This window comes from Mustela nivalis (assembly GCF_964662115.1).
Source record: "Mustela nivalis genome assembly, chromosome: 14".
Classification (NCBI taxonomy): domain Eukaryota; kingdom Metazoa; phylum Chordata; class Mammalia; order Carnivora; family Mustelidae; genus Mustela; species Mustela nivalis.
The window spans coordinates 13,540,877-13,563,225 of record NC_139033.1 but is presented as its reverse complement, the minus strand read 5'-3'; the positions used below and the strand labels follow the sequence as shown (position 1 = coordinate 13,563,225).

The 22,349-nt window shown below is 48.3% G+C and overlaps 1 protein-coding gene across 2 annotated transcripts in view; it reads left to right on the top strand.

Moving 5' to 3' along the window:
* The window catches only part of RILPL2 (Rab interacting lysosomal protein like 2), a 43,290-nt gene extending 23,350 nt beyond the window's left edge, over nt 1-19,940 (top strand). For both annotated transcript variants that reach the window (XM_082698573.1, XM_082698572.1), the window contains 4 exons: nt 498-1,826; nt 9,169-9,320; nt 14,872-14,985; nt 19,393-19,940. In XM_082698573.1, the coding sequence (XP_082554699.1) occupies nt 1,497-1,826; nt 9,169-9,320; nt 14,872-14,985; nt 19,393-19,423 (627 nt within the window). In that variant the 5' untranslated portion in view covers nt 498-1,496 and the 3' untranslated portion in view covers nt 19,424-19,940. The remainder of the gene's footprint in view (nt 1-497; nt 1,827-9,168; nt 9,321-14,871; nt 14,986-19,392) is intronic.
* The last annotated feature ends 2,409 nt before the right edge of the window (nt 19,941-22,349 follow it).

The following is a 22,349-nucleotide window of genomic DNA, read 5'->3' as shown; positions in this document are numbered from 1 at the left end:
CATTCCTTTCTAAGGTAATGTAATATTCCACTGTGTGGATATGCCATATTATACTTCTGGCAAGCCCAACATTTTATCTCACTTAATCACTGGGTGTAGTTACAATTGTGATTTATGGGTTAACTGACCCCTTGCCCAGAAGCCTGGTTTTGATCATTAGAACATTGTACCCTCTGAAAAGAGTGTCTATTTTGTTTGCTTGCTTTGCTTTTTGTTCATTTCCTCCTTGGCCACTCAACATTGGTCTGCTAGAACCTCAGTGTAGAGAAACTCGAGTCCCTTTACCGCAAAGAAAGCAGCAGTATACTCCTGGGGAAAAAAGACAAGCTCCATCGCTAAAGTGTCTGCCTGTGACTATTACAAATTTCTCATCAAACCTAAAATAACTCGTTTTGTAATCCACCCTGCCCATAGTCTTACTAATACCCTATCCACAGAATGCTTTCTAATTTTCAAAACAGAGCGTGGTTTTTTGTCTTGTTTCTTTCTTCTTCCAGCCCAGCCCACGTGCCGCGTGTGCCCCCCACACAAGTCGAGTGTCTGCTGGAGGACAGAACGACCCGCTAACATTTTTCTGAGCACTTCCTTAGTACTTTCGTCACACGCACGGTCTCCTGACCGTATCTGAATGCGGTCCTCCAGCAACGTTACCGCGGAGGAGCTGTTATTCACCGAGCAGGAAATTGTGGGGTTCATGAGGCCAAGGTCGCCACGCCGAGTCCGGGGCGGAGCCCAGGAATGCGCAGAGCGCTCAGCCCAGGGACTCTTCCCTTTTATTGAAAGTCAGATGCCGCAGATCCCCGCGACGCTGGGCCCGGGAGCTCGACGCTGGGCCCGGGAGCTCGGGGCGACCCAGGTCTCTTGACTCCCACGCGCAGACACGAACAGCCGCCCTCTGTTTCACCGCAGGCTTCTGCAAATACCCCCAAACCCAGACCCGGATCTTCCTCCACGTAGAATGCAAATGTTATGGCTCAAAAGCTTGAGCATAGAAAGGAAAAAGTTGTGCGCTTTTGACCCTCTGCCCCCGCCTCGCGGTGGAAACTCCGCCCCCGTCTCCTTGGAAACCCGGCGGCGGCGGCGGCGGCGGCTGTCCCCAAGGGCGGGGCTCAGGCGGCCGCCCCTCCCCCACCCGGTTGGCAACACCTCCCACCGGGGGACAATCGCGGTCACCCCTTAATCTCTCCGTTCCTCTTCTCGGCTGTCCTCCCTTTCCGTTGTCTTCTCGTGTCCCAAACCACATCCTGGGGGCCGCCCCCCTGCAATGTCCTCAGCGGGGCCGGTGCCCCCCGCGGCTGGGCGGGGAAGCCCGGGAGCGCGGCCTTTCTGCCCCGGGCCCACCCCTCGGCGCCGCTGATTGGCCGCTCCTGGGCCATCCCCCAGCCCGGGGCAGGCAGGGTCTCAGCCCGGCGGAAAGTTTTCTGCGCTGGGAGGAAGTTAGAAGTTTGGGGTTTCTGAGAAAGCAGCTCCTGTGGCCGCGGGGGGTCTGGGTGGCCATGGAGGAGCCCCCTTTGCGAGAGGAGGAGGAAGAAGAGGAGGGGGAAGGGGACGAGGCTGGGCCGGAGGGGGCTTTAGGCAAGAGCCCCTTCCAGCTGACCGCCGAGGACGTGTATGACATCTCCTACGTGATGGGCCGCGAGCTGATGGCCCTGGGCAGCGACCCCCGGGTGACGCAGCTGCAGTTCAAGATCGTCCGTGTCCTGGAGATGCTGGAGACGCTGGTGAATGAGGGTAACCTGACGCTGGAGGAGCTGAGGATGGAGAGGGACAACCTCCGGAAAGAGGTGGAGGGGCTGCGGACAGAGGGCTCGGCGGCCGGCCGGGAGGTGAGTGCGGGCAGGCAGGGCCCTGCGGGTGCAGCCCGGGCTGCGTGGGAGGGAAGCATCCAGTCCTCGGATGAGAAACATTCTCAGTTACATTCACCAAGCGCTTGCTAGGGGCTGGGCCCTGTGCTGAGTTTGCGCTGAATCAGGGGCTTCAGGCCTTTTTGACTTGACCTAGCGCCGAGGCGCTCTGCCCCGAACCCACCAGGAGTGTTGGTTAAAGCACAGATTTCTGGGCTCTGGCTCCAGGAGTTGTTGATTCAGCAGTACCACCAAAAGATGGCCGTAAGAATGTTCTGAGCACCTTTATTCAGAATTTTGCCAAACTAGAATAAGTGCCACCGAAGAATGGATTTTAAAATAGTGTGATCCCACAGTGGAGTACTATGCGGCAGTGAAAAAGACCAGACTGCTAACACACACGGGCATGTGTGTGACTCTCACAGACATGACACTAAGGCACAGGATCCAGGCACATAAAGGCACACTGTATATTTATGCGAAATTCAAGAACAGGCAAAATTATCTCGACTTATAGAAGACAGGTTGATGGTACCCCAGTTGGGAGGGGGGGGTTCATAGGGTGTGATTACATGGTGTGTGTACCTATGTTAAAAATCATCAAGAAGCGCCTGGGTGGCTCAGTCCGTTAAGTGCAAGACTCTTGGCTTTGGCAAATACCTAATTAAAAAAACAAAAAACAAGGAAGTGAAGAGATATTTTTTAAAAAATCATCAGGCGATAATCTCAAGGTTAGTGCATGTGTGTTATGTCTCCATTTGACAAATTTACCCGTTATAGCACTTTCCAGTATTGATGAAACAAAAGTTTTAAGAAACAATTTATCTTAACTCACCCTTATTAAATATGATGCACAATCACACTTGCCTCTTCCTTTTTTTTTTTTTTAAGGTTTTACTTACTTGTTTGTTAGAGAGAGAGTGTGTGTGTGCATGAGCACACAAGCAGGGGGAGCAGCAGGCAGGGGGAGAAGCAGGCTCCCCGCTGAGCAGGGAGCCAGATCTGGGACTCCATCCCAGGACCCAGGGATCATGACCTGAGCTGAAAGCAGACGTTTAACCGACTGAGCCACGCAGGCGTCCCTTTACTTGCCTATTCTATTTTATTTATTTATTTTTAGATTTTATTTGTTTATTTGACAGAGATCACAAGCAGGCAGAGAGACAGGCAGAGAGAGAGGAGGAAGCAGGCTCCCTGCCAAGCAGAGAGCCCGATGTGGGGCTTGATCCCAGAACCCTGGGATCATGACCTGAGCCAAAGGCAGAGACTTTAACCCACTCAGCCACCCAGGCGCCCCATTGCCTATTCTATTTTAGATTCTTGTTACAATTGATTAAATCAATATGAATTACTATCTCTCTCCAGCCATACTTTAAAAAAAAAAAAAAAAAAGCTTTTCTAAGTGGACTATCTCATTTAGTCCTCTTACTATCAGTATACCCGTTTTACAGAAACGGAGGCATGGGACAGTTAAGTAATTTACTAGAGGAATACTGCAAGTAAAAGGTACAGGCAGGATTTGAACTCTGAGATGCCAGTCTTCACCACTGCCCATGGCATACAGACATTCGACCTTGTTTGTTGGAATGACATTTGATGAATGATTGCACCGTGCTGGACCCTGGGGCGCCAGAGGTAAATTAGACAGGGACTCTGCCCTCCCAGAGCTCCCGTCTAATGGGAGACGTAAGGTACCCCGCCTCCAGAACTGCAGTACAAGATCACAAACTGAGAAGCGTGCCAAGAAAGGGCAAGAGCAACAGGGTTGCTGACATTCGCAGGGAAAAAAGAGTGAAGGTTTCTGGTCACTTTCCTGGTAGTTATTCTAGGTTCGTTTGTCCCCGTGACGACTGTGCTTGTATACATTTCTACTTTACTGTCCCTCATAAGAGATAGTTGAGCATTGTGATGCATAGCCTGGCTTTTGAGACTCAGGAGAAGTCAAGTGACTTGCTCAGGACGGCTCCGCTCACGGTCTGAGCTCATCCCAGCCACCTCCAAGCCCAGGAAGGAGGATATAGAAGGACCCGCACCACGGACCGTGTACCGCGTGCTCTGGACCTGGGTCATTTCCTGTGTGGGGCACAGCGGACAGGCCTTATAAGCCTGCGGTGAGATGGTATTTTCCTCCCAAACCACAGTGTTAAGAACAGGGGTGGGGAAAGGAGCAGAGAGAATGAATTTGTTTAGCACCACAAGGCAGTTTGTAAAAATACACCTTCTTGGTTTTTTTCAGGGTTTTTAAATTTTTAAGTTATTTTTAATTGCGGTAAAGTACACATAAAATTTACCACCCCAGCCGTTTTTAAGTGCACACTTAAGTGTTATTAAGTACACTCACCTGGTTGTGCAACCATTCCTCTCCATTCCTGCCCGAATTCTTTTCATTTTGCAAAACCGAAACCCTGTCCCCAGTAAACATCAGCTCGGTACTCCCCCACCCCCGTCTATATTCTATCTCTGTGAACTTGCCTCTTCCAGGCACTTCATATAAGTAGAATTAGGGGGTATAGCTCAGTGGCAGAGCATTTGACTGCATATAAGTAGAATTATATGGTATTTGCTCTTCTGTCACTGGCTTATTTCATTTAACATAATGTCTTCAGGGTTCATCCACATTGGGGTGTGTATCAGAATTTCCTTCCTTTTAGGGGCTGGATAGTATTCCATTGTGTGGATCTTGGTTTATCTATTCACCTGTCGATAGACACCTGGGTTGCTTCCGCCTTTTGGCTAGTGTGAGTCATGCGGCCAGGAACTTGGCTGTGTAGTGGGGTTCCCTGGTGGCTCAAGTCTGTTCAGCGTCCAACTCTTGACTCGGGCTCAAGTCACGATTCCTGGGTTCTGGCATCCAGGCCTGAGTTGGGCTCCCTACTCAGTAGAGAGTCTGCTTGAGGATTGAGAGGCCCTCCCCCTGCTTGCATGCACATGCTCTTTTTCTCTCTCCCAAAAAATAAATAAGTCTTAAAAAAAAAAAAAATGGGTGTATACAGATCTCTTCAAGTCCCTGCTTTCAATGCTTTGGGGTGTATAGTTAGAAGTGGAATTGCTGGATCCTAGGATAATTCTATTTTTAATTTGTTAAGGCTCTGCCATGTGGTTCTCCATAGTAAGTGTACCATTTTACATCCCTGCCAGCAGTACCCAAGAATTCCAACTTTCCTACCTCCCTACCACCATTCATTCTATTGTTTTGTCCGTTTTGTCTGTTTACAGTAACCACTTTCTTTTTGTCTGTTTTGTCTGTTTACAGTAGCCACTCGAATGGGTGTGAAGTAGTTTTGTTTCCTTTCTTTTTTAAGATTTTATTTATTTATCTATTTTGAGAGAGAAAGAGGGGTCATGAGTGGGCAGAGGGGCAGAGGGAGAGAGAGAATCCCAAGCAGACTCCACGCTGACCAGGTAGCCCAACTGGGGCTCCGTCTTATGACCATGAGATCATGACCTGAACCAAAAACAACAAGAGTTGGATGCCCAACTGACTTGAGCCACTCAGGAGTCCCTTTCCTTCCTTAAAAAAAAATAAATAAATAAAATAAAGATTTTTAAATGTATTTATTTGAGAGAGAGAGAAGGAGGGAGAGACAGCATGAGTCAGGGGAAGAGGGAGAGGGAGAGGGAGAAGCAGACTCCCCACTGAGCAGGGAGCTCAATGCAGGGCTCCATCCCAGGACCCCGGGATCATGACCTGAGCCGAAGTCAGATGCCCAACCGACTGAGCCACCCAGGTGCCCCTCTTTTTTTTTTTTTTAAATTTAAGTTTCAAATTCAAAAGGTGCAAAAGCATTTGCCTTGAAAAACTGACCTCCGCACTTCTTTCCATCCCCAGCTGCCCACTCGCCCTCCCTGGAAAAAATGTAAATGATCAGTTTCTTATGTATCCTTCCAGAGATACTTCGTGGAAACAGAAGCAGATATGAACATATGTCTCCACTTTTTACACAAATGGTATGATAACATATACCCATTTCTGCCTTAACATACCATGAAAGGTGAATTAAAGCAGGGCAGAGAGAGCTTCCTCGTCTTTTAATGAGGAAAACTTCCATTGGATGGTATTATCAATTGTTCCGCTGAGCGTTCTTAAGCTGAAGTTCTTGGATGCCCAAGGGAATCATTGATTCTAATCCAAGAGGTCCATGCCCTTGCATGGGAAAAAATTATATTTTCATTTTCATTAACTTCCAGCTGAAATGTGTCACATTCTCCACTTGTGAATAGAGACAACAAACTACATTAATATTAGCGATGCCTGTGACGATCACCGATGGAAATCACAGTTCTTTTCATGCCCCATTACGGTGTCGTTCACATCTCAAAGTTTCGTTTTTGTTCAGTATTTCACCAGACCTGCGCCTAGCTCACTTTACTTAATCAAGAGGCAGGTATATTAATCATGAATTTGTTTTTAAAAGATTTTGATGAGTGTTATGCCTTCTTAGTTGGTCTCCTTGTAATTCTGTGCCTTTCATTTTATATATTTTAACACATAGTTTGGAGGAGGGCCACGTGGGCTTTCCCAGGCTGCCAAAAGGGTTCCTGGCACAAAAGAAGGTTACGATTCTCTGCTTTAACCAGTCTCCCATCAAAAGATGTTTATGTTCCGACCATTTACTCTTAGCACATACTACACTGAAACCACTTGGCTCCTGAGGGAGATTGTCTTGAGGAAATGGAGGTACTGGATCAAATGGAAGCAGCATCTGAAATTCAGATAAAATGTAATGTTAAATTATACTTCACAGAGGCCAAGTTGTCCCACATCTCCCACAATTAGTGCCCGTGCCCGGGAGTGTTCAAACACCCTGATCCCGGTCAGTCTGATAGCAGGAATGTGCTCACCATTACTGCTATCTCTTTATATTGTGCCTTGTTCTCTCCGTCAGCTGCACAACGTTCCGGTGTGATTCTGCCTTAGTTTTTCCTTAACTGGGCTACTGTTCGTGGACATGTAGGTTGTTTTCAAACAGTTGCTTAAATTTTAGTTAGAAAACATTTCAAACCCATGGGAAAGTTGCAGGAAAAGCACAATGAACCCCTCTACACCTTTCACCGGGATTCAGGTGTTGTCTTCAGTTTTGTGTGTGTGCAGTGTGTAGTATATCTTAGAAGATACACACCAAAGTGTACACACAAAACACATATATGGGTATGTATGTGTGCATATACAGAAACAGTATGTGTCTATATTATATTTTCACGACTAGTTTTCCTCAATGATCTGAGCAGACATTATGTAATTTGCAGGATTAGTAAATGATTAGGGTCTGGGGCACCTGGGTGGCTCAGTTGGTTGAGCGTCTGCCTTTGGCTCAGGTCATGATCTGAGGGTCCTGAGATCGAGCCCCGCATCTGGCCGGGAGCCCGTTTTTCCTTCTGCCTGCCACTCCCCGGCTTGTGTTCTCTCTCTCTCTGTCAAATAAATAAATAAATAAATAAAATCTTTAAACAACAACAACAAAAAATTAGAGTCCTTTACCCTGAATACTTCAGTGAGTATCCCACAAGACATACTATTGCACAGCCGCAAGTAAATGACCGAACTCAGAGGGAAAAAGTGACAGGATACGAAGACCTAATATATTACCCCTATTCAAAATGCACAATAATGTCCTTACGGCATCCTTTTTCTGGGGCAGGACCCAGTCCCAGGTTACACGGTACCTTTGGTTGACACATCTCTTCAGTCACCTGAGGAAGAGTTCCTCAGCTTTTCCTTGTCTTTTTACGACCTTGACTTTTTTTTTTTTAAAGATTTTATTTATTTATTTGACAGAGAGAGAGAGAGAGCAGGAATGCAAGCAGGGGGCAGTGAGAGAGGAAGAAGCAGGCTTCCCACTAAGCAGGGAGCCTGATGTGGGGCTCGATCCCAGGGTCCTGGGATCATGACCCGAGCTAAAGACAGACGCTTAACGATTGAGCCACCCAGGTGCCCCACGACCTTGACATTTTTGAAGATTATGGATTGGTTGGTAGAGTGTCCTTCGATATGGGTTTGTTCTGAGGTGTCATGGGTAGATCCAAGTGATACGTGTTTAGCAGGAACAGCCCTGAAGCGATGCTGGGTCACAGTTCTTACTATCAGGAGGCACTTGTCTCCGTTGGCCATTATTGGTGATGTCAACTTGTAGCCCTTGGTTAATGTAGTGTCTGCAAGATTTCTGCACTATCTAGGGGCTTTTATTCCTCTTTGTAATTCATAAGTACTTGTGGGAAAATACTTCGAAACTGTGGAAAATATTCTGTTCCCCGACAGGCTTTCACCCAAAGTTTTTAGATCCATTCATTAGTTTTCTCTGAATCAATCATTACAAAGTTGGTTAAAAAACGATGTTGGTTTTTTTTTTCTGGTAAAGATTTTATTTTTAAGTCATCCCTACACTGAACATGGGGCTTAAACCCACAACCCCAAGCTACGCACTGAGCCAGCCAGGCATCCCAAAAGGATGATTGTCTCACTCTCTCATCTTCTACATCCATTAATTCGTCTTCTGCTGTAAAGCATAGATTCCCTCTTCTTTCCCTGTTTTAGTCAGAGTTCTCCAGAGAAACAGAACCAATAGTGGATATAGCTATCCATATGAAGAGGAGAGATATTTGAGGCCTTGGTTCCTACATGTATGGAGGCTGAGACAGCCTTCAGTCTGCAAGCTAGAGAGCCAGGAAGTCTTAACTAGGGCGGGGGGCCAGCAGTGTAAGTCCTGGTTTGGGACCAAAAGCCCAAGGACCAGGAGTGTCGACGTCTGAGGGCCCAGGAAGGAGGATGTCCCACATCAACAGACAGAGCTCAGAATTTACCCTCATTCCTCCTTTTGTTCTAGTCAGGCCCTCAGTGGATTGGATGATGCCCGCCCACCCAGCAGGGAGGGCCATCTGCTCTTCTCAGTGCATCGGTCCAAATGCTCATGTCTTCCAGAAACATCTTCATAGACACACCATGAAATAATGTTTAACCAGCTAGCTGGGCAGTCCTTAGCCCAGCCAAGCAGACAAAAAATTAACCATCACATTCCCATTAATTAACTAATTTAAATTTTTAAATTTTAAGTATGAACTCCTGAATTCTCTTTTTATTCAAAGGGTCATTGTGATTATTCATTCCGATACTCAGCTTGTTCTCAGTCTGGCCGGTGGGAGCTCCTTCAGACTGTCGTTCTGATACGCCTCCATCCCTTACACCAGGGAACATTCCAGGTTCATCTCACGGTTTCCCTGGTCCAGCCCTGGCATCGGCCATTCTCTCAAGGAGCCCTGGTTCTTTTCTTTGGGAAATGGTGCTTAGAGCTCTTGCTTCTTTACCATTCGCCAATATCTTTCCTTACAGGTAGACCTGGGACCGGACAAAATGGTGGTTGACCTGACAGACCCCAACCGACCCCGCTTCACTCTCCAGGAGTTGCGGGACGTACTCCAGGAGCGCAACAAGCTCAAGTCCCAGCTGCTGGTGGTGCAGGAGGAGCTGCAGTGCTACAAGAGGTGGGGCTGGGCTGCCCCGGGCACCCCGTACCGCCGGGCTGGCTCTGCCCGCAGCTCCTTGGCACACTCTGTCTTTGTCCCTCCGTTCACGTGGCCCGTTTATGGAGACCTGCTTGGTGCCAGGCCCTGTTCCTGGCCCCGGGCTATAGCAGTAATGAAACAGAGGCAGTCCGTGCTAGTCTAGGGGGAGGATAGGCAAGTGACAAGTCTGAGATGGACATGCAGGGTAGTGGTGGTAAGTGCTCCAAAGACTGGAAACCAAGGTGACGGGGCGCCTAGGGGGTGCAGTCGGTTGGGCGTCCGGTCATCATCTCATTTTGGCTCAGGTCATCATCGTGGGGTTGTGGGAGCGGGCCCTGTGTCACACTCCTTGCTGGGGTGCAGCCTGCTTGAGATGCTCTCTCTCCCTCTCCTTCTGCCCCTCCTCCCTCTCTCTCTCTCTCTCTCCTTCTCTAAACAAAACAAAAAAAACAAGGTGACGGGGCGCCTGGGTGGCTCAGTGGGTTAAGCCGCTGCCTTCGGCTCAGGTCATGATCTCAGGGTCCTGGGATCGAGTCCCACATTGGGCTCTCTGCTCAGCGAGGAGCCTGCTTCCCTCTCTCTCTCTCTGCCTGCTTCTCCATCTGCTTGTGATTTCTCTCTGTCAAATAAATAAATAAAATCTTAAAAAAAAAAAAAAAACCCAAGGTGACATATGGCAGCAAAGGGTTGGGGGCTGGAGGAGGGGCCCGCTTTATTTTTATTTTTATTTTTTAAAAGTATTTATTTATTTATTTATCTGACAGACAGAGCTCACAAGTAGGCAGAGAGGCAGGCGGGGGGTGGTGAAGCAGGCTCCCCGCTGAGCAGAGAGCCTAATGCGGGGCTCCATCCCAGGACCCTGAGATCATGACCTGAGCTGAAGGCAGAGGCTTTAAGAGGGGCCTGTTTTACATGGGGTAGTCAGTGAAGACCCCTCTGAGGTGAATGACAAGAAGCAGCCGACCTTGGAAAGATCGGTAGGGCAAGAGAGGAGTGAGAAGCCCTAAGACCCTGAGCGGGGAACCACCATCTCCATTTTGAGAGACCCAGCATGGTGGAAGCTGGAGCACAGGTACACAATGAGAGAGGTGTGCCTAGTGAGCCCCGGGAAGGATTCTACTTTTATTGGAAGGGTAGTGAGGAGTCACTGGGAAGTTTTAATCAAGAAAATGACAAGATCTGGTTTACTGCTTGCTTAATTTGTGTTTATTTATTTATTTATTTTTTTAAGGAAGCTCCATGCCCAGTGTGGGGCTTGAACTTACTAACCTGAGATTACGAGTCAGAAGCTCTACCGACTGGGCCACCCAGGCGCCCCCAATTTAGTGTTTTAAAAGGTCAAATGTGAGGGGCACCTGGCTGGCTCCGTTGATAGAGCATGCAAGTCTTGATCTCCGGGTCCTGAATTCAAGCCCCTGCATTGGGTGTGGAGCCTACTTTTTTAAAAAATGGGGGAGGGGCCCTTGGGTGACTCCTTAGTTAAGCGCCTGCCTTCAGCTCAGGTCTTGATCTCAGGATCCTGGGATCGAGCCCCGCATCGGGCTCTCTGCTCAGCAGGACGCCTGCTTCACCCTCTCTCTCTGCCTGCCTCTCTGCCTACTTGTGATCTCTGTCTGTCAAATACATAAATAAAATCTTTAAAAAAATAAAGCTGAAAAAGATCACAGTATGCACACCTGGCTGGCTTAGTTGGTGGAGCACACAGCTCTTGGAGGTGAGGGGTCACGAGTTGGAGCCCCGTGTTGGGTATGGAGAGTACTTAAAAATAAAATCCTAAAAAAAAAAAAAAAATCACAACAACAGGTGTAAGGAATAGGTTGTAGCACCAGCAAGAGAGGAAATAGGAAGCTGTTGACCTGTTGGGTTTGCACTTTGCTGTATCCATTTGCACCGTTTCCCAAAATGTTTCCTTTCGTGTAAGTGCTTCCCGAAAAGGGGACTCGGAAGGAAGGAAGGAAGAAGAAAGGGGGCTGTGTGGTCGAATGATTCCGGGAAACTGTTGAGTTAAACAAAGCAGATTCCCTTAGAGACAGAAGAAGGAAAGCCCAGGAGAAAAAAACTCGGGGCCAGCTAATGTTTGTCCACGCACCCCGCATGCCAGGCGCTCGGCCCGGTGTATTGCAAAGCATCAATTCCGCTAGTGCTCACAGCAAGGTGAGCTAAGGTAGTGTCATCTCCAAGGTGTTCTACGGTTCATGAAGGTCAGGTCACCTGCTTGAAGTCCCCGAGCTGATGGTGGCAATGGTGAGATGTGACCTCAGACAGCCTGATATCAGAGCCTGTGCATTTAGTTATCGTGCCATGTTTGGACTCTGAAAGTTTAGAAAGGAAGAAATACGCTCAGGGGCATCCTGTGGGGGGCTCAGTCAGTGAAGCATCTGCCTTTGCTCGGGTCATGATCTCGGGAGCCCCAGGTCGGGCTCCCTGCTCAGCCGGAAGCTGGCTTCTCCCTCTCCCTCTGCCCCTCCCCCGCCCCGGACTCAGGCTCTCTCTTTGTCTCTGTCTCTCCAATAAATAAATAAAATATTGAAAAAATAAATAAATCCATTCAACGTAGGATCCCTGAAGGAGGAGCAGTACAGTAAAAATATTCTAGCAAGCCAAATCCAAAAGGGCTGAGTTCTGCCGACAGGAATTTAATCGCCTTCCTTCTGCTGACGTTGGAACCATGTTAATGGAAAGACCTGTCTTCCTCTCATCGAATAAGTGCTTCAGACACAGGTAGTTAAGGACAGGATCAGCTGAACTGGGGTTTGAGCAGCTTGGTAGCGAATAGAGCGATGTGCTTTCTTTCCAGTTTTGAATTCCCAGAGAGCAGCAGCCGTGTACTTCCCATCTGGTAGAGGACAGCCGATGGCAGGATTGTGTTTACTCACTTGGGTCCTGTATTCTGGAAAAACCAGCCTGTTAGCTGAGGTAGTCTCCTAGCAACTGCATCGGTTCCGAGGTCCAAGGTCGTACCAGTGGTTTTTCCTTGGGGCCGATGTGGTAGCCTGCTCCTGAAGATGGCCATAGTTTTTCCCATCCTGCGCACCTTCTGCAGTGAACCTTTTCCACCCCCTCAAGAGGTAGAGTCTTATTTTTCTTTCTTCATGAGTCTGGGCAGCCCGGTGACTTGCTTTGAGCGATGGCATGTTGTCGAAGCGATGCTGTTTGGCTTCTGAGGTTAGGGGAGGCCTGTTGCAGCTTCCATTTTGGTCTTCGTGGAATGCTTGAGATCACAGTACTGTAAGCAAGCTCAAGGTAGTACCATGGAGACGTCACACAAAGAACAGAGGTGCCCCAGCAGACGGTCCCAGCTGTGCCCAGCCCCCAGGAGACCCACCAAGCCAACCATAAGAAATGGAGCCACCATGGGAAGTCATAGATCTTCATTGTTTAAAATCACTGTGGCTTAGGGTTTAGATAACAACAGATAATAGAAAAGGGGGGGTATTAATAATAAATTAATGATGCATTAATACTATAATAAATTATAAATAATAATATTAAATAATAAGAGCTCCCTCTTTGCAAAGGAGAGAGAAGGATGAAGCCTGCTGTCTCAAACTTTTTTTTTTTTTAGATTTTATTTATTTATTTGACAGAGATCGCAAGTAGGCAGAGAGGCAGGCAGAGAGAGAGGAAGGGAAGCAGGCTCCCCAGTGAGCAGGGAACCTGGGGCTCAATCCCTGGACCCTGAGATCATGAACTGAGCCGAAGGCAGAGAGGTTTTAACCCACTGAGCCACCCAGGCGCCCCTCTTTGTGGCTTCCTGCACACACCAAAGAGAGGAAGCCCTCAGACATGCCTCTTACAAGGGCTCTAATCCAACCATGGGGCCCCCACCCTCTTGACCTCTGACCTCATCCAAACTTAATTGTCTCCCAAAGGCCCCATCTCTAAATAACATTACATTTGGGCTTGGGGCTTCAATACATGGATTCTGGGAGACCCGATCGGTCTGTAGGAAGGGGAAATACCACAGGTATAAACGAACCAGCAGATGCCACAGCAAGAGACCTAAGTGCAGTTAATAAGCAATGTATGAAGTATTTCGTACACTGCCCCATTGCACTGTGGTCAGCCTTCTTTTGGTGGCAAGTGACAGAAATCCAATTCAAACTAGCTCAAGTACAAAAGGGAATTTATTAACCCACATAGCTGGGAGGGATCGCGCGACTGCTTGCAGAAATAAAGAAAAAAACCTGCAGCTTGGTCCTCTTTCTTTCTTCCTTGCTTCTCGGTGTTGGCCTCATGGTCTTGTGCTATAGACACACCTTAAGGGAATCTTAGGAAACGTGGCTGCTGGCAGTCGCAGCTGGACAGATAAGAGAGAACAGCTTTCTTCTAGCTTCTGCACGTCAAGTCCGGGGGAATGCTCTGGTTGTCTTTAAGTCAGCTGACCTCAGTAGCTTATCAATCAATACAAATTTAACTCTTATTACCATCTGACTTACTATAGCTTTTATTTTACTTAATTTATTTGTTTAATTTTTAATATTTTTTTTAAAGATTTTATTTATTTATGGGGGGGGGGAGCGAGCACAGGCAGACAGAATGGCAGGCAGAGGCAGAGGGAGAAGCAGGCTCCCTGCTGAGCAAGGAGCCCGATGTGGGACTCGATCCCAGGACGCTGGGATCATGACCTGAGCCGAAGGCAGCTGCTTAACCAACTGAGCCACCCAGGCGTCCCTGTTTAATTTTTAAAAGATTTTATTTATTTATTTGAGAGAGAGAGAGCACAAGTGGAAGGGGAGGGGCAGAGGGAGAGGCAAAAGCAAACTCCTTGCTCAGCCAGGAGCCCAAGGTGGTGCTCGATCCCAGGACCCCAAGATCATGACCTGAGCTAAAGGCAGATGCTTAACCGACTGAGCCACCCTGACGCCCCAACTTATCTGTTTATTGACTGCTTCTTTCCCCAATGGAAAAACATAAATTTGCATGATAGGAGATAATTTCATCTGTTTTGTTCACTGCTCTAATGTCAGGTGCTACGTATTATCTCACTTAATTACTCGATCCTGGGAGGCAGTTACTCTTACTGTCCTAATTTTCCTTTAAAGATTTTATTTATTTATTTATTTATTTGTCAGAGAGAGAGAGAGAGAGTGCATGCACAAGCAGGGGAAGCAGCAGGCAGAGGGAGAAGCAGGCTCCCCACCGAGTAAGGAGTCTGATGTGAGGCTCGATCCCAGGGCCCTGAGCTGAAGGCAGACCCTTAACGGACTGAGCCATCCGGAGGTCCCTCTTAGTATCCTCATTTTATTGATGAGAAAAACCAAGGCTTAAGGTAGAGAATTGATACGTGACCAAATTCCTAGAAAGTGGAGAAGCTTGAAGTACTAGCCAAAGTATTAGACAAGAGAAAGAAAGAAAGAAAGAAAGAAGAGGTATCAACATGGGAAGAAGCAGGATCTCTCTGATTCTAACTTTCAATGATACTACTATAATTATTATTATTATTATTATTATTAAGGCCCTTTACTTTCAGAGCTGCTCAGACAGGTCTGCAATAAAACAGTCCTTTTATTTGTCCCCTTTTCCCCAGTGGTCTGATTCCACCAAGAGAAGGCCCAGGAGGAAGAAGAGAAAAAGACGCCCTTGTCTCCAGGACCAGCAAGGCCAGCAGTAACAAGGAGGAGAAGACAATCATAAGGAAGCTGTGAGTTACTTGCTGCTCCATTGCCACCAAATCACTGCCGAGGGAAGGAGTGGAGGCCCGAGGAGGCTGGCCAGCGACCCCCAGTGGGGACGTCCTGGTTGGTGGTGCTACAGCTGATAGGAAAATTCGGGGATGGACTTTGGTGAGATCTGTGAGGCAGTCGTCTAAGCACTTGACCTATACTAATTCATAGACTCTTCACGGTGCCCCTGGGACATAGGAGCGGCCACATCTCCATTCTACAGATGGAGAAACAGATACTAGGGGGCAAAGTAATTTGCCGGAGGTTACCCAGATTTGAACCCGAGAAGTCCAGATTCTACAATACTGCCTCCCTGGGATAGAATAATACTACAAAACAACAAGAATTATTAGAGTTTAAGGAGGATTCATGGGGTCTTGGCTCAGTTGAAGGAACACGTGACTCTTGATCTCGGGGTCATGAGTTAGAGACCCATGTTGAGTGTGGAGATTACTTAAAAAAAGGGGCAGGGGTGCTGATTCATTACCTCTCTTACCTCCAGCTTTTATTTTTTTAAAGATTTTATTTATTTGAAAGAGAGAGAAACAGCACAAGTGGGGGGAAGGGCAGAGGGAGAGAGAGGAGGCTATGCGGGTAGCCCAATGAGGGGCTTGATCCCAGGACTCTGGGATCATGACTCCTGCTGAAGGCAGAACCTTAATTGACTAAGGGACTGACCCGCTCTTATTTCCAACTTTAGGGGACCCTGTGTCTCCCATTGTTGGGACATATAACGTGATTTTCTTTGAATACGTCTTTTGTGTTTATGTTCCCTTGTTAATCCCTCATTTCTTCGGGTGCTAAGGCTCAAACCATAGAATGTGGGGTCTTTTTTTTTTTTTTAATTTTTTTATTTATCTGACAGACAGATCACAAGTAGGCAGAGAGGCAGGCAGAGAGAGAGAGAGGAGGAAGCAGGCTCCCCACAGAGCAGAGAGCCTGATGTGGGGGCTCGATCCCAGGACCCTGGGATCTTCACCTGAGCTGAAGGCAGAGGCTTTAACCCACTTAGCCACCCAGGTGCTCAGAATGTGGGTCTTGTTTAAAATTCAGATTCTCGGGGCACCTAGGTGTCTCAGTGGTTAAAGCCTCTGTCTTCATCTCAGCCCAGGACCCTGGGATCGAGCCCCACATCGGGCTTTCTGTTCCGTGGGGAGACTGCTCCCCTCCCTAGCCAGCCTCTCTGCCTACTTGTGATTTCTGTCTGTCAAATAAATAAATAAAATCTTAAAAAGAAATTAAAATAAAAATAAAATTCAGATTCTTGGGCACCTGGGTGGCTCAGTGGGTTAAGCCTCTGCCTTTGGCTCAGGTCATGACCTCAGGGTCCTGGGCTTGAGCCCCGCATCAGGCTCTCTGCTTGGAAGGGAGCCTGCCCCCCCCACCTCTGCCTACTTATGATCTCTTTCTCTGTCAAATAAATAAACAAAATCTTAAAAAAAATAAAATAAGGGCACCTAGGTGGCTCAGTGGGTTAAGCTGCTGCCTTCGGCTCAGGTCATGATCTCAGGGTCCTGGGATCGAGTCCCACATCGGGCTCTCTGCTCAGCAGGGAGTCTGCTTCCTCCTCTCTCTCTCTCTGCTTGCCTCTCTGCCTGCTTGTGATCTCTCTCTGTCAAATAAATAAATAAAATCTTTAAAATAAAAAATAAATAAGATAAAATAAAATTCAGATTCTCAGAAGTCAAATCCAGGATGAAGCCTAGAAATCTGTTATTTCTGATAAATTCCCTGGGTAACTCTGATGTAGAGAACCCTTGGATTACACTTTGAGAGACGCCTTCTCGGCCGACAAGCATCAGTACAATGAGGCACGCCTTTCCCTCTTGCTCCATGAAGCAAACAGCCCATTTGCCTTGGCCGCTCTGGGAATGTCTGTCCTGGTGACAAGTACCGGCTCCTGACTCCTTGGACAGAACTGAGAAGCAGCTTCGGTCAGGGATCTCAAATGCCTGGGGGGGTGGAACGGGTGGGGGGGGTGCTGGGTGCCTCAGTGGTTAAGTGCCTGCCTTCAGCTGAGGATCCCAGCATCCTGAGACTGAGCGGAGCCTGCTTCTCCCTCTCCCTCTGCCTGCCGCTCCCCCTGCTTGTTCTCTCTGTCAAATAAATAAATAAAATATTTTTTTAAAATGCCTATGGGAGGCGCCTGGGTGGCTCAGTGGGTTGAGCCGCTGCCTTCGGCTCAGGTCATGATCTCAGGGTCCCGGGATCGAGCCCCGAATCGGGCTCTCTGCTCAGCAGGGAGCCTGCTTCCTCCTCTCTCTCTGCTTGCCTCTCTGCCTACTTGTGATCTCTGTCTGTCAAATAAATAAATAAAATCTTAAAAAAAAAAAAATGCCTATGGGAGGGGCGCCTGGGTGGCTCAGCGGGTTAAGCGGCTGCCTTCAGCTCAGGTCATGATCTTGGAGTCCCCGAATCGAGTCCCGTGGCGGGCTCGTTGCTCCGCAGGGAGTCTGCTACTTCCATTGACCTCTTTCCTCTCATGCTCTTTCTCTCTCAAATAAATGAATAAAATCTTAAAAAAAAAAAAAATGCCTGTGGGGGCCAGGCACTTAATGTGGATGAGCGATGTGGGGGGTGGGAGAGACTCTTGCCAGAGTCCTGGCAAGAAACAAATAGCACGCTTAAAGGGAGTGACTGAAAAGCTTTAAAGAAGGGACATCTTACAGATGTGAGCAGGGTTAAGGGAACCAGCAAGGGATAGAGAAGCAGCCCAGCATGGCAACGGGAGTGTGGGACCTAGGAGGGAAAGGGGAGGGGGTGGTCAGCAGCGGGACACAGCAACCAGTAAGACCAGGCCTGGTGGGGAGGGAGCCGGGGCATCAGTACACCGCCCCCACCCCCTTAGGGCCCCTTAGACTTTGAGCCTGATACAGCAAAAATAAGCTGTTTGTTCTGAGCACATGCTAGCCTGAGGTCATGTGTCTGAAGAGCATGAGGCCACAATTTCATGGGCAGACGAGCTCATTAATTGAATGAATGAATGAATGAATAGCTAAAATAGAATGAATGAATGAATGGCTTTCTGAGGAAGTAGGTCGTGCTAAGAAGGGTTTTGGGCTTTATCCTGAGGGCAGTGGGGAGCCACAGAGGGGTGTGAGGTGAGAAATGACTTAGTCAGCTCTGTAGAGCGACAAGGTCATTCTGTCTGTCCTCTGAGTGGATTGCAGGGGCCGGCAGGAGGGCCGTAGTGCTCATCGTGGTGACTTGGACTGGGGGGCTGGCAGTGCAGGAGATGAGGAGTGTCGGGATTAGGAACATATTTGGGGCAGGATGACTAACAGATAGCAGATGGGGGGAGGAGCTGAGAACAACTCCCGGGGTCCTGGCATGAAGGACGAGGCGGGGGTGATGTCACTTCCTGAGACAGGGAACAGGCGGGTGGGGGGGATATGTACAGGCTGAGGGGAGGACGGCTGAGCCCTGAGGCCTGGATCCCAGCACTAGTCCAGGGCCCGCCCCAGCCATTGTGGGCAGAGCTGCTAACCTGGCTGGGTGCTCGGGGGCTTCCGGCAAGAAGCACCAGCCCCTTTCCCCATCACTGGCTTTCCAACCCTCCAGCCAGCGCTGGGTCTTTCTCACAGCTGCAGATTGAACTTTGTGATCAACCCCAGAGAGATTTCTTCCTTTCCAAAACTTGGCATAGGACAAGGAGAAACACTGAACGTTTGGTAATCAGGTCTCAGGAGATATCTAGGTTTTCTCCATGAATTTATATGCCGAGCTTTATTCACTGCGACGATCTGTTTTATAACTGTAGGTAACATGAATGCTTCCTCCACAATAAAACCTCCTGAAATTAAGGGAAAAAAAAGCTCAGACACCATATTTCCTCATAGTCCCATGCATAAGTAGACTCTGGGTTCAACTCCTGGTTCTGCAACTTACTATGTGACCCTGAGCCTGTTACTGAACCTTGAAAGACCTCAGTTTGCTAATCTATAAAATAGGGATATTGGGACGCCTGGGTGGCTCAGTTGGTTGAGCAGCTGCCTTCGGCTCAGGTCATGATCCCGGGGTCCTGGGATCGAGTCCCGCATCGGGCTCCTTGCTCGGCAGGGAGCCTGCTTCTCCCTCTGCCTCTGCCTGCCTCTTTGTCTGCCTGTGCTCAGTCGCTCTCTCTCCCTCTGTCTCTGGCAAATAAATAAATAAAATCTTAAAAAAGAAAAAAAATTTAAAATAGGGATATTGAGGGCACTGACTTCATTGAGGAGTTATGAGTGTGAAATGAGCTGGTAGATGGAAACCCCCAGAACAGTGCCTGCCCCGTCCCTGAGCCCTGAGCAAGTGTTTGAGTCAGTGGCCTGCAAGAGCCTGTTTCCGATTCTGCAGGGTTCTGAGCTCCCTGCTTCATTCTGTCTATACCCTTCTCTCTCTACACCCAGGTTCTCCTTCCGATCGGGGAAGCAGATGTAGACCTAACGGCACGATTGTGAGGTTCTTGGACTCAAGAAGGCGAGGCACCAAGACTTCCAAACTCATCTCTCAGCACCACGCAGACTCACTGCACTTGCTCACCTGTTTTCCCTGAAAGTCACCAAGGAGGAAGGAGGTGAGGCTCTCTCGTGATCATTTTTTCCCCAGGCCGCAGAGCTGGACACCCCTGAAGGCTTGGCTAGGGCCGGGGAAGCAGCACAAAGAAATCAAGACAGCAGAAGGAAAGCAAAACGAGGCCCACTTCCTGCTGCACGCCCGCTGCTGGGAGGGGCCTCTGGCGTGCAGATGTGCGTTCTGCTCGTCTGGTCTCACAGATGACCTGGGTCTTTAGCAGCAGCAAATTTCCTGAGCCCAAAGGGAATGAGGAGGAGAGAATCCAGGAAAAGATGGTATCAACATTCCAGGGATGATTTCACGGATACTTAGTGAACATTTGATTTTGCTAACAGTTCTTTACATGACTTTTGTATTAAAGTGAAATGACTTTTATACTTTCTCTGAGTGATTTAGAGTGGTGTCTGGAGTTATGTGACCTTGTATGAGGCGCTTTAACCTTTCAGAGTCTCGGTTTCCGAATCTGTGAACTGGGTGTGTGTATTTTGCACATTTATATGCTGGTGTATATTTATTTCAGTGATTCTGTGTGATGCACCAGGATTTTGTGTTGCTATGAGAGGGGGAAAAAAAGCTGCAAATTATTATTATTATTTTTTTAAGATTTTATTTATTTGGGGCGCCTGGGTGGCTCAGTGGGTTAAAGCCTCTGCCTTCGGCTCAGGTCATGTTCCCAGGGTTCTGGGATCAAGCCCTGCATTGGGTTCTCTGCTCGGCAGGGAGCCTGCCTCCCCCTCTCTCTGTGCCTGCCTCTCTGCTCACTTGTGATCTCTGTTTGTCAAATAAATAAATAAAATCTTTAAAAAAAAAAAAAAGGTTTTATTTATTTGACAGGGAGGGAGACAATGAAAGCACAAGCAGGGGAAGGGGCAGGCAGAGGGAGAAGCAGGACCCCCACTGCAGGCGGAGGGAGAAGCAGAATCCCCACTGATCAAAGAGCCCGAAGCGGGGCTTGATCCCAGGACCCTGGGCTCATGACCTGAGCTGAAGGCAGACGTTTCACTGACAGAGCCATCCAGGCATCCCTTATTTCTTATTTTTTTAAGATTTATTTATGTATTTGAGAAAGAAAGGACGAGCAAGGGGAGGGGCAGAGGGGGAGGGAGAGAATCCCAAGCAGACTCCGCACTGAGGATGGAGCCCAAATGTGGGGCTCGATCCCACACCCTGAGATCATGAGCTGAGCCGAAATCAACAGTCAGGTGCTTAACGGACTGAACCACCCAGGTACCCCTATTATTACTATTATTATTATTATTTTTTTTTCTTTTAACAAAAGTTCCCAACTAACCAAAGCATCTTTTTTTTTTTAAGATTTTTTTATTTACTTATTTGATAGAGATCACAAGTAGTCACAAGAGGCAGGCAGAGAGAGAGGAGGAAGCAGGCTCCCTGCTGAGCAGAGAGCCCGATGTGGGACTCAATTCCAGGTCCCGGGATCATGACCTGAGCCGAAGGTAGAGACTATAACCCACTGAGCCACCCAGGTGCCCCCCAAAGCATCTTTTGTTTAAAGATTGATTGATTGATTTTAGAGAGGGAGAGAGAAAGAGCAACCATGGTGGGGAGGGGCAAAGGGAGAGGGAGAGAGAGAATCTTTTTTTTTTTTTTTAAGATTTTATTTATTTATTTGTCAGAGAGAGAGAGAGCAAGAGCGAGCACAGGCAGAGTGGCAGGCAGAGTCAGAGGGAGAAGCAGGATCCCTGCGGAGCAAGGAGCCCGATGTGGGACTCGATCCCAGGACGTTGGGATCATGACCTGAGCTGAAGGCAGCTGCTTAACCAACTGAGCCACCCAGGCGTCCCGGGAGAGAGAGAATCTTAAGCAGACTCTGCACCCAGGTAGACCTTGACACGGGGCTTGATCCCACAACCTGGTGATCACAACCTGAGCTGAAACCAAGATTCAGATGCTCAACTGACTGCACCACCCAAGCCCCCTCCCCCCCAAATAACCAGACCATCTTGAGAAAGAAGAACAAAGCTGGAGGTATCACAATCCTAGGTTTCAAGAAAGACCACCAAGCTACAGTGATCAGAACAGTCTGGTACCAGCACAGATCAACAGAACAGAAGAGAGCCCAGAAATAAACTCATACTTACATGGTCCGTCAATCTATGATGAAGGAGGCAAAAATATACAATGGCAAAAAGACAGTCTTTTCAACAAATGGGGCGAGGAAAAGGGGACAAATTATAAAATTAAGATGCTATGGATTTTAAGGCTCGTCCTGACTTCAAAGATATTAAAATGTTGGGGGGGGAATGCATTTAGGATTCAGCAAAATAGTCTGGAGAGAACGGATGGCTGCACTTTGCAAAGAAACGAACAGACCTGCTGAACATGTCCTGTGAGCTGGTCGTGCTAGTGACTGGCCCTGGCTTCCTGAATGTTCCACCGGCTGTGTGGAACAGCTCGGGGAGGTGGAGACCGGCACTCACGCACTGGTGTACAGATTCAGAAAGTGAAACTCAGAGAGATGAAAGTGCATGAGGTCACGGATCTAGGAAGTAGCTGCCCCAGACGCACAGGCGGGGCTGATTCTAAGGCCTGGGTTCCTATCTACAACATCCAACGTGTCCCTCTTCTCCAAAAAGCATTGATGTTAATGAATACATGTCTTGCCTGCAACTCTTGGAGGACCTTTTGCTTACGGCCTTGCCGTACCTCTGTGGGATGGGTGTCATCATTCCGTGGACACCCAAGGTGACAGCACAGTGGGACTGAGAGATTCGTCCAGGGTCCAAGCTCCGAAGGGGTAGAAGTTGGACCCAAACCCAGAGAAGTTCCC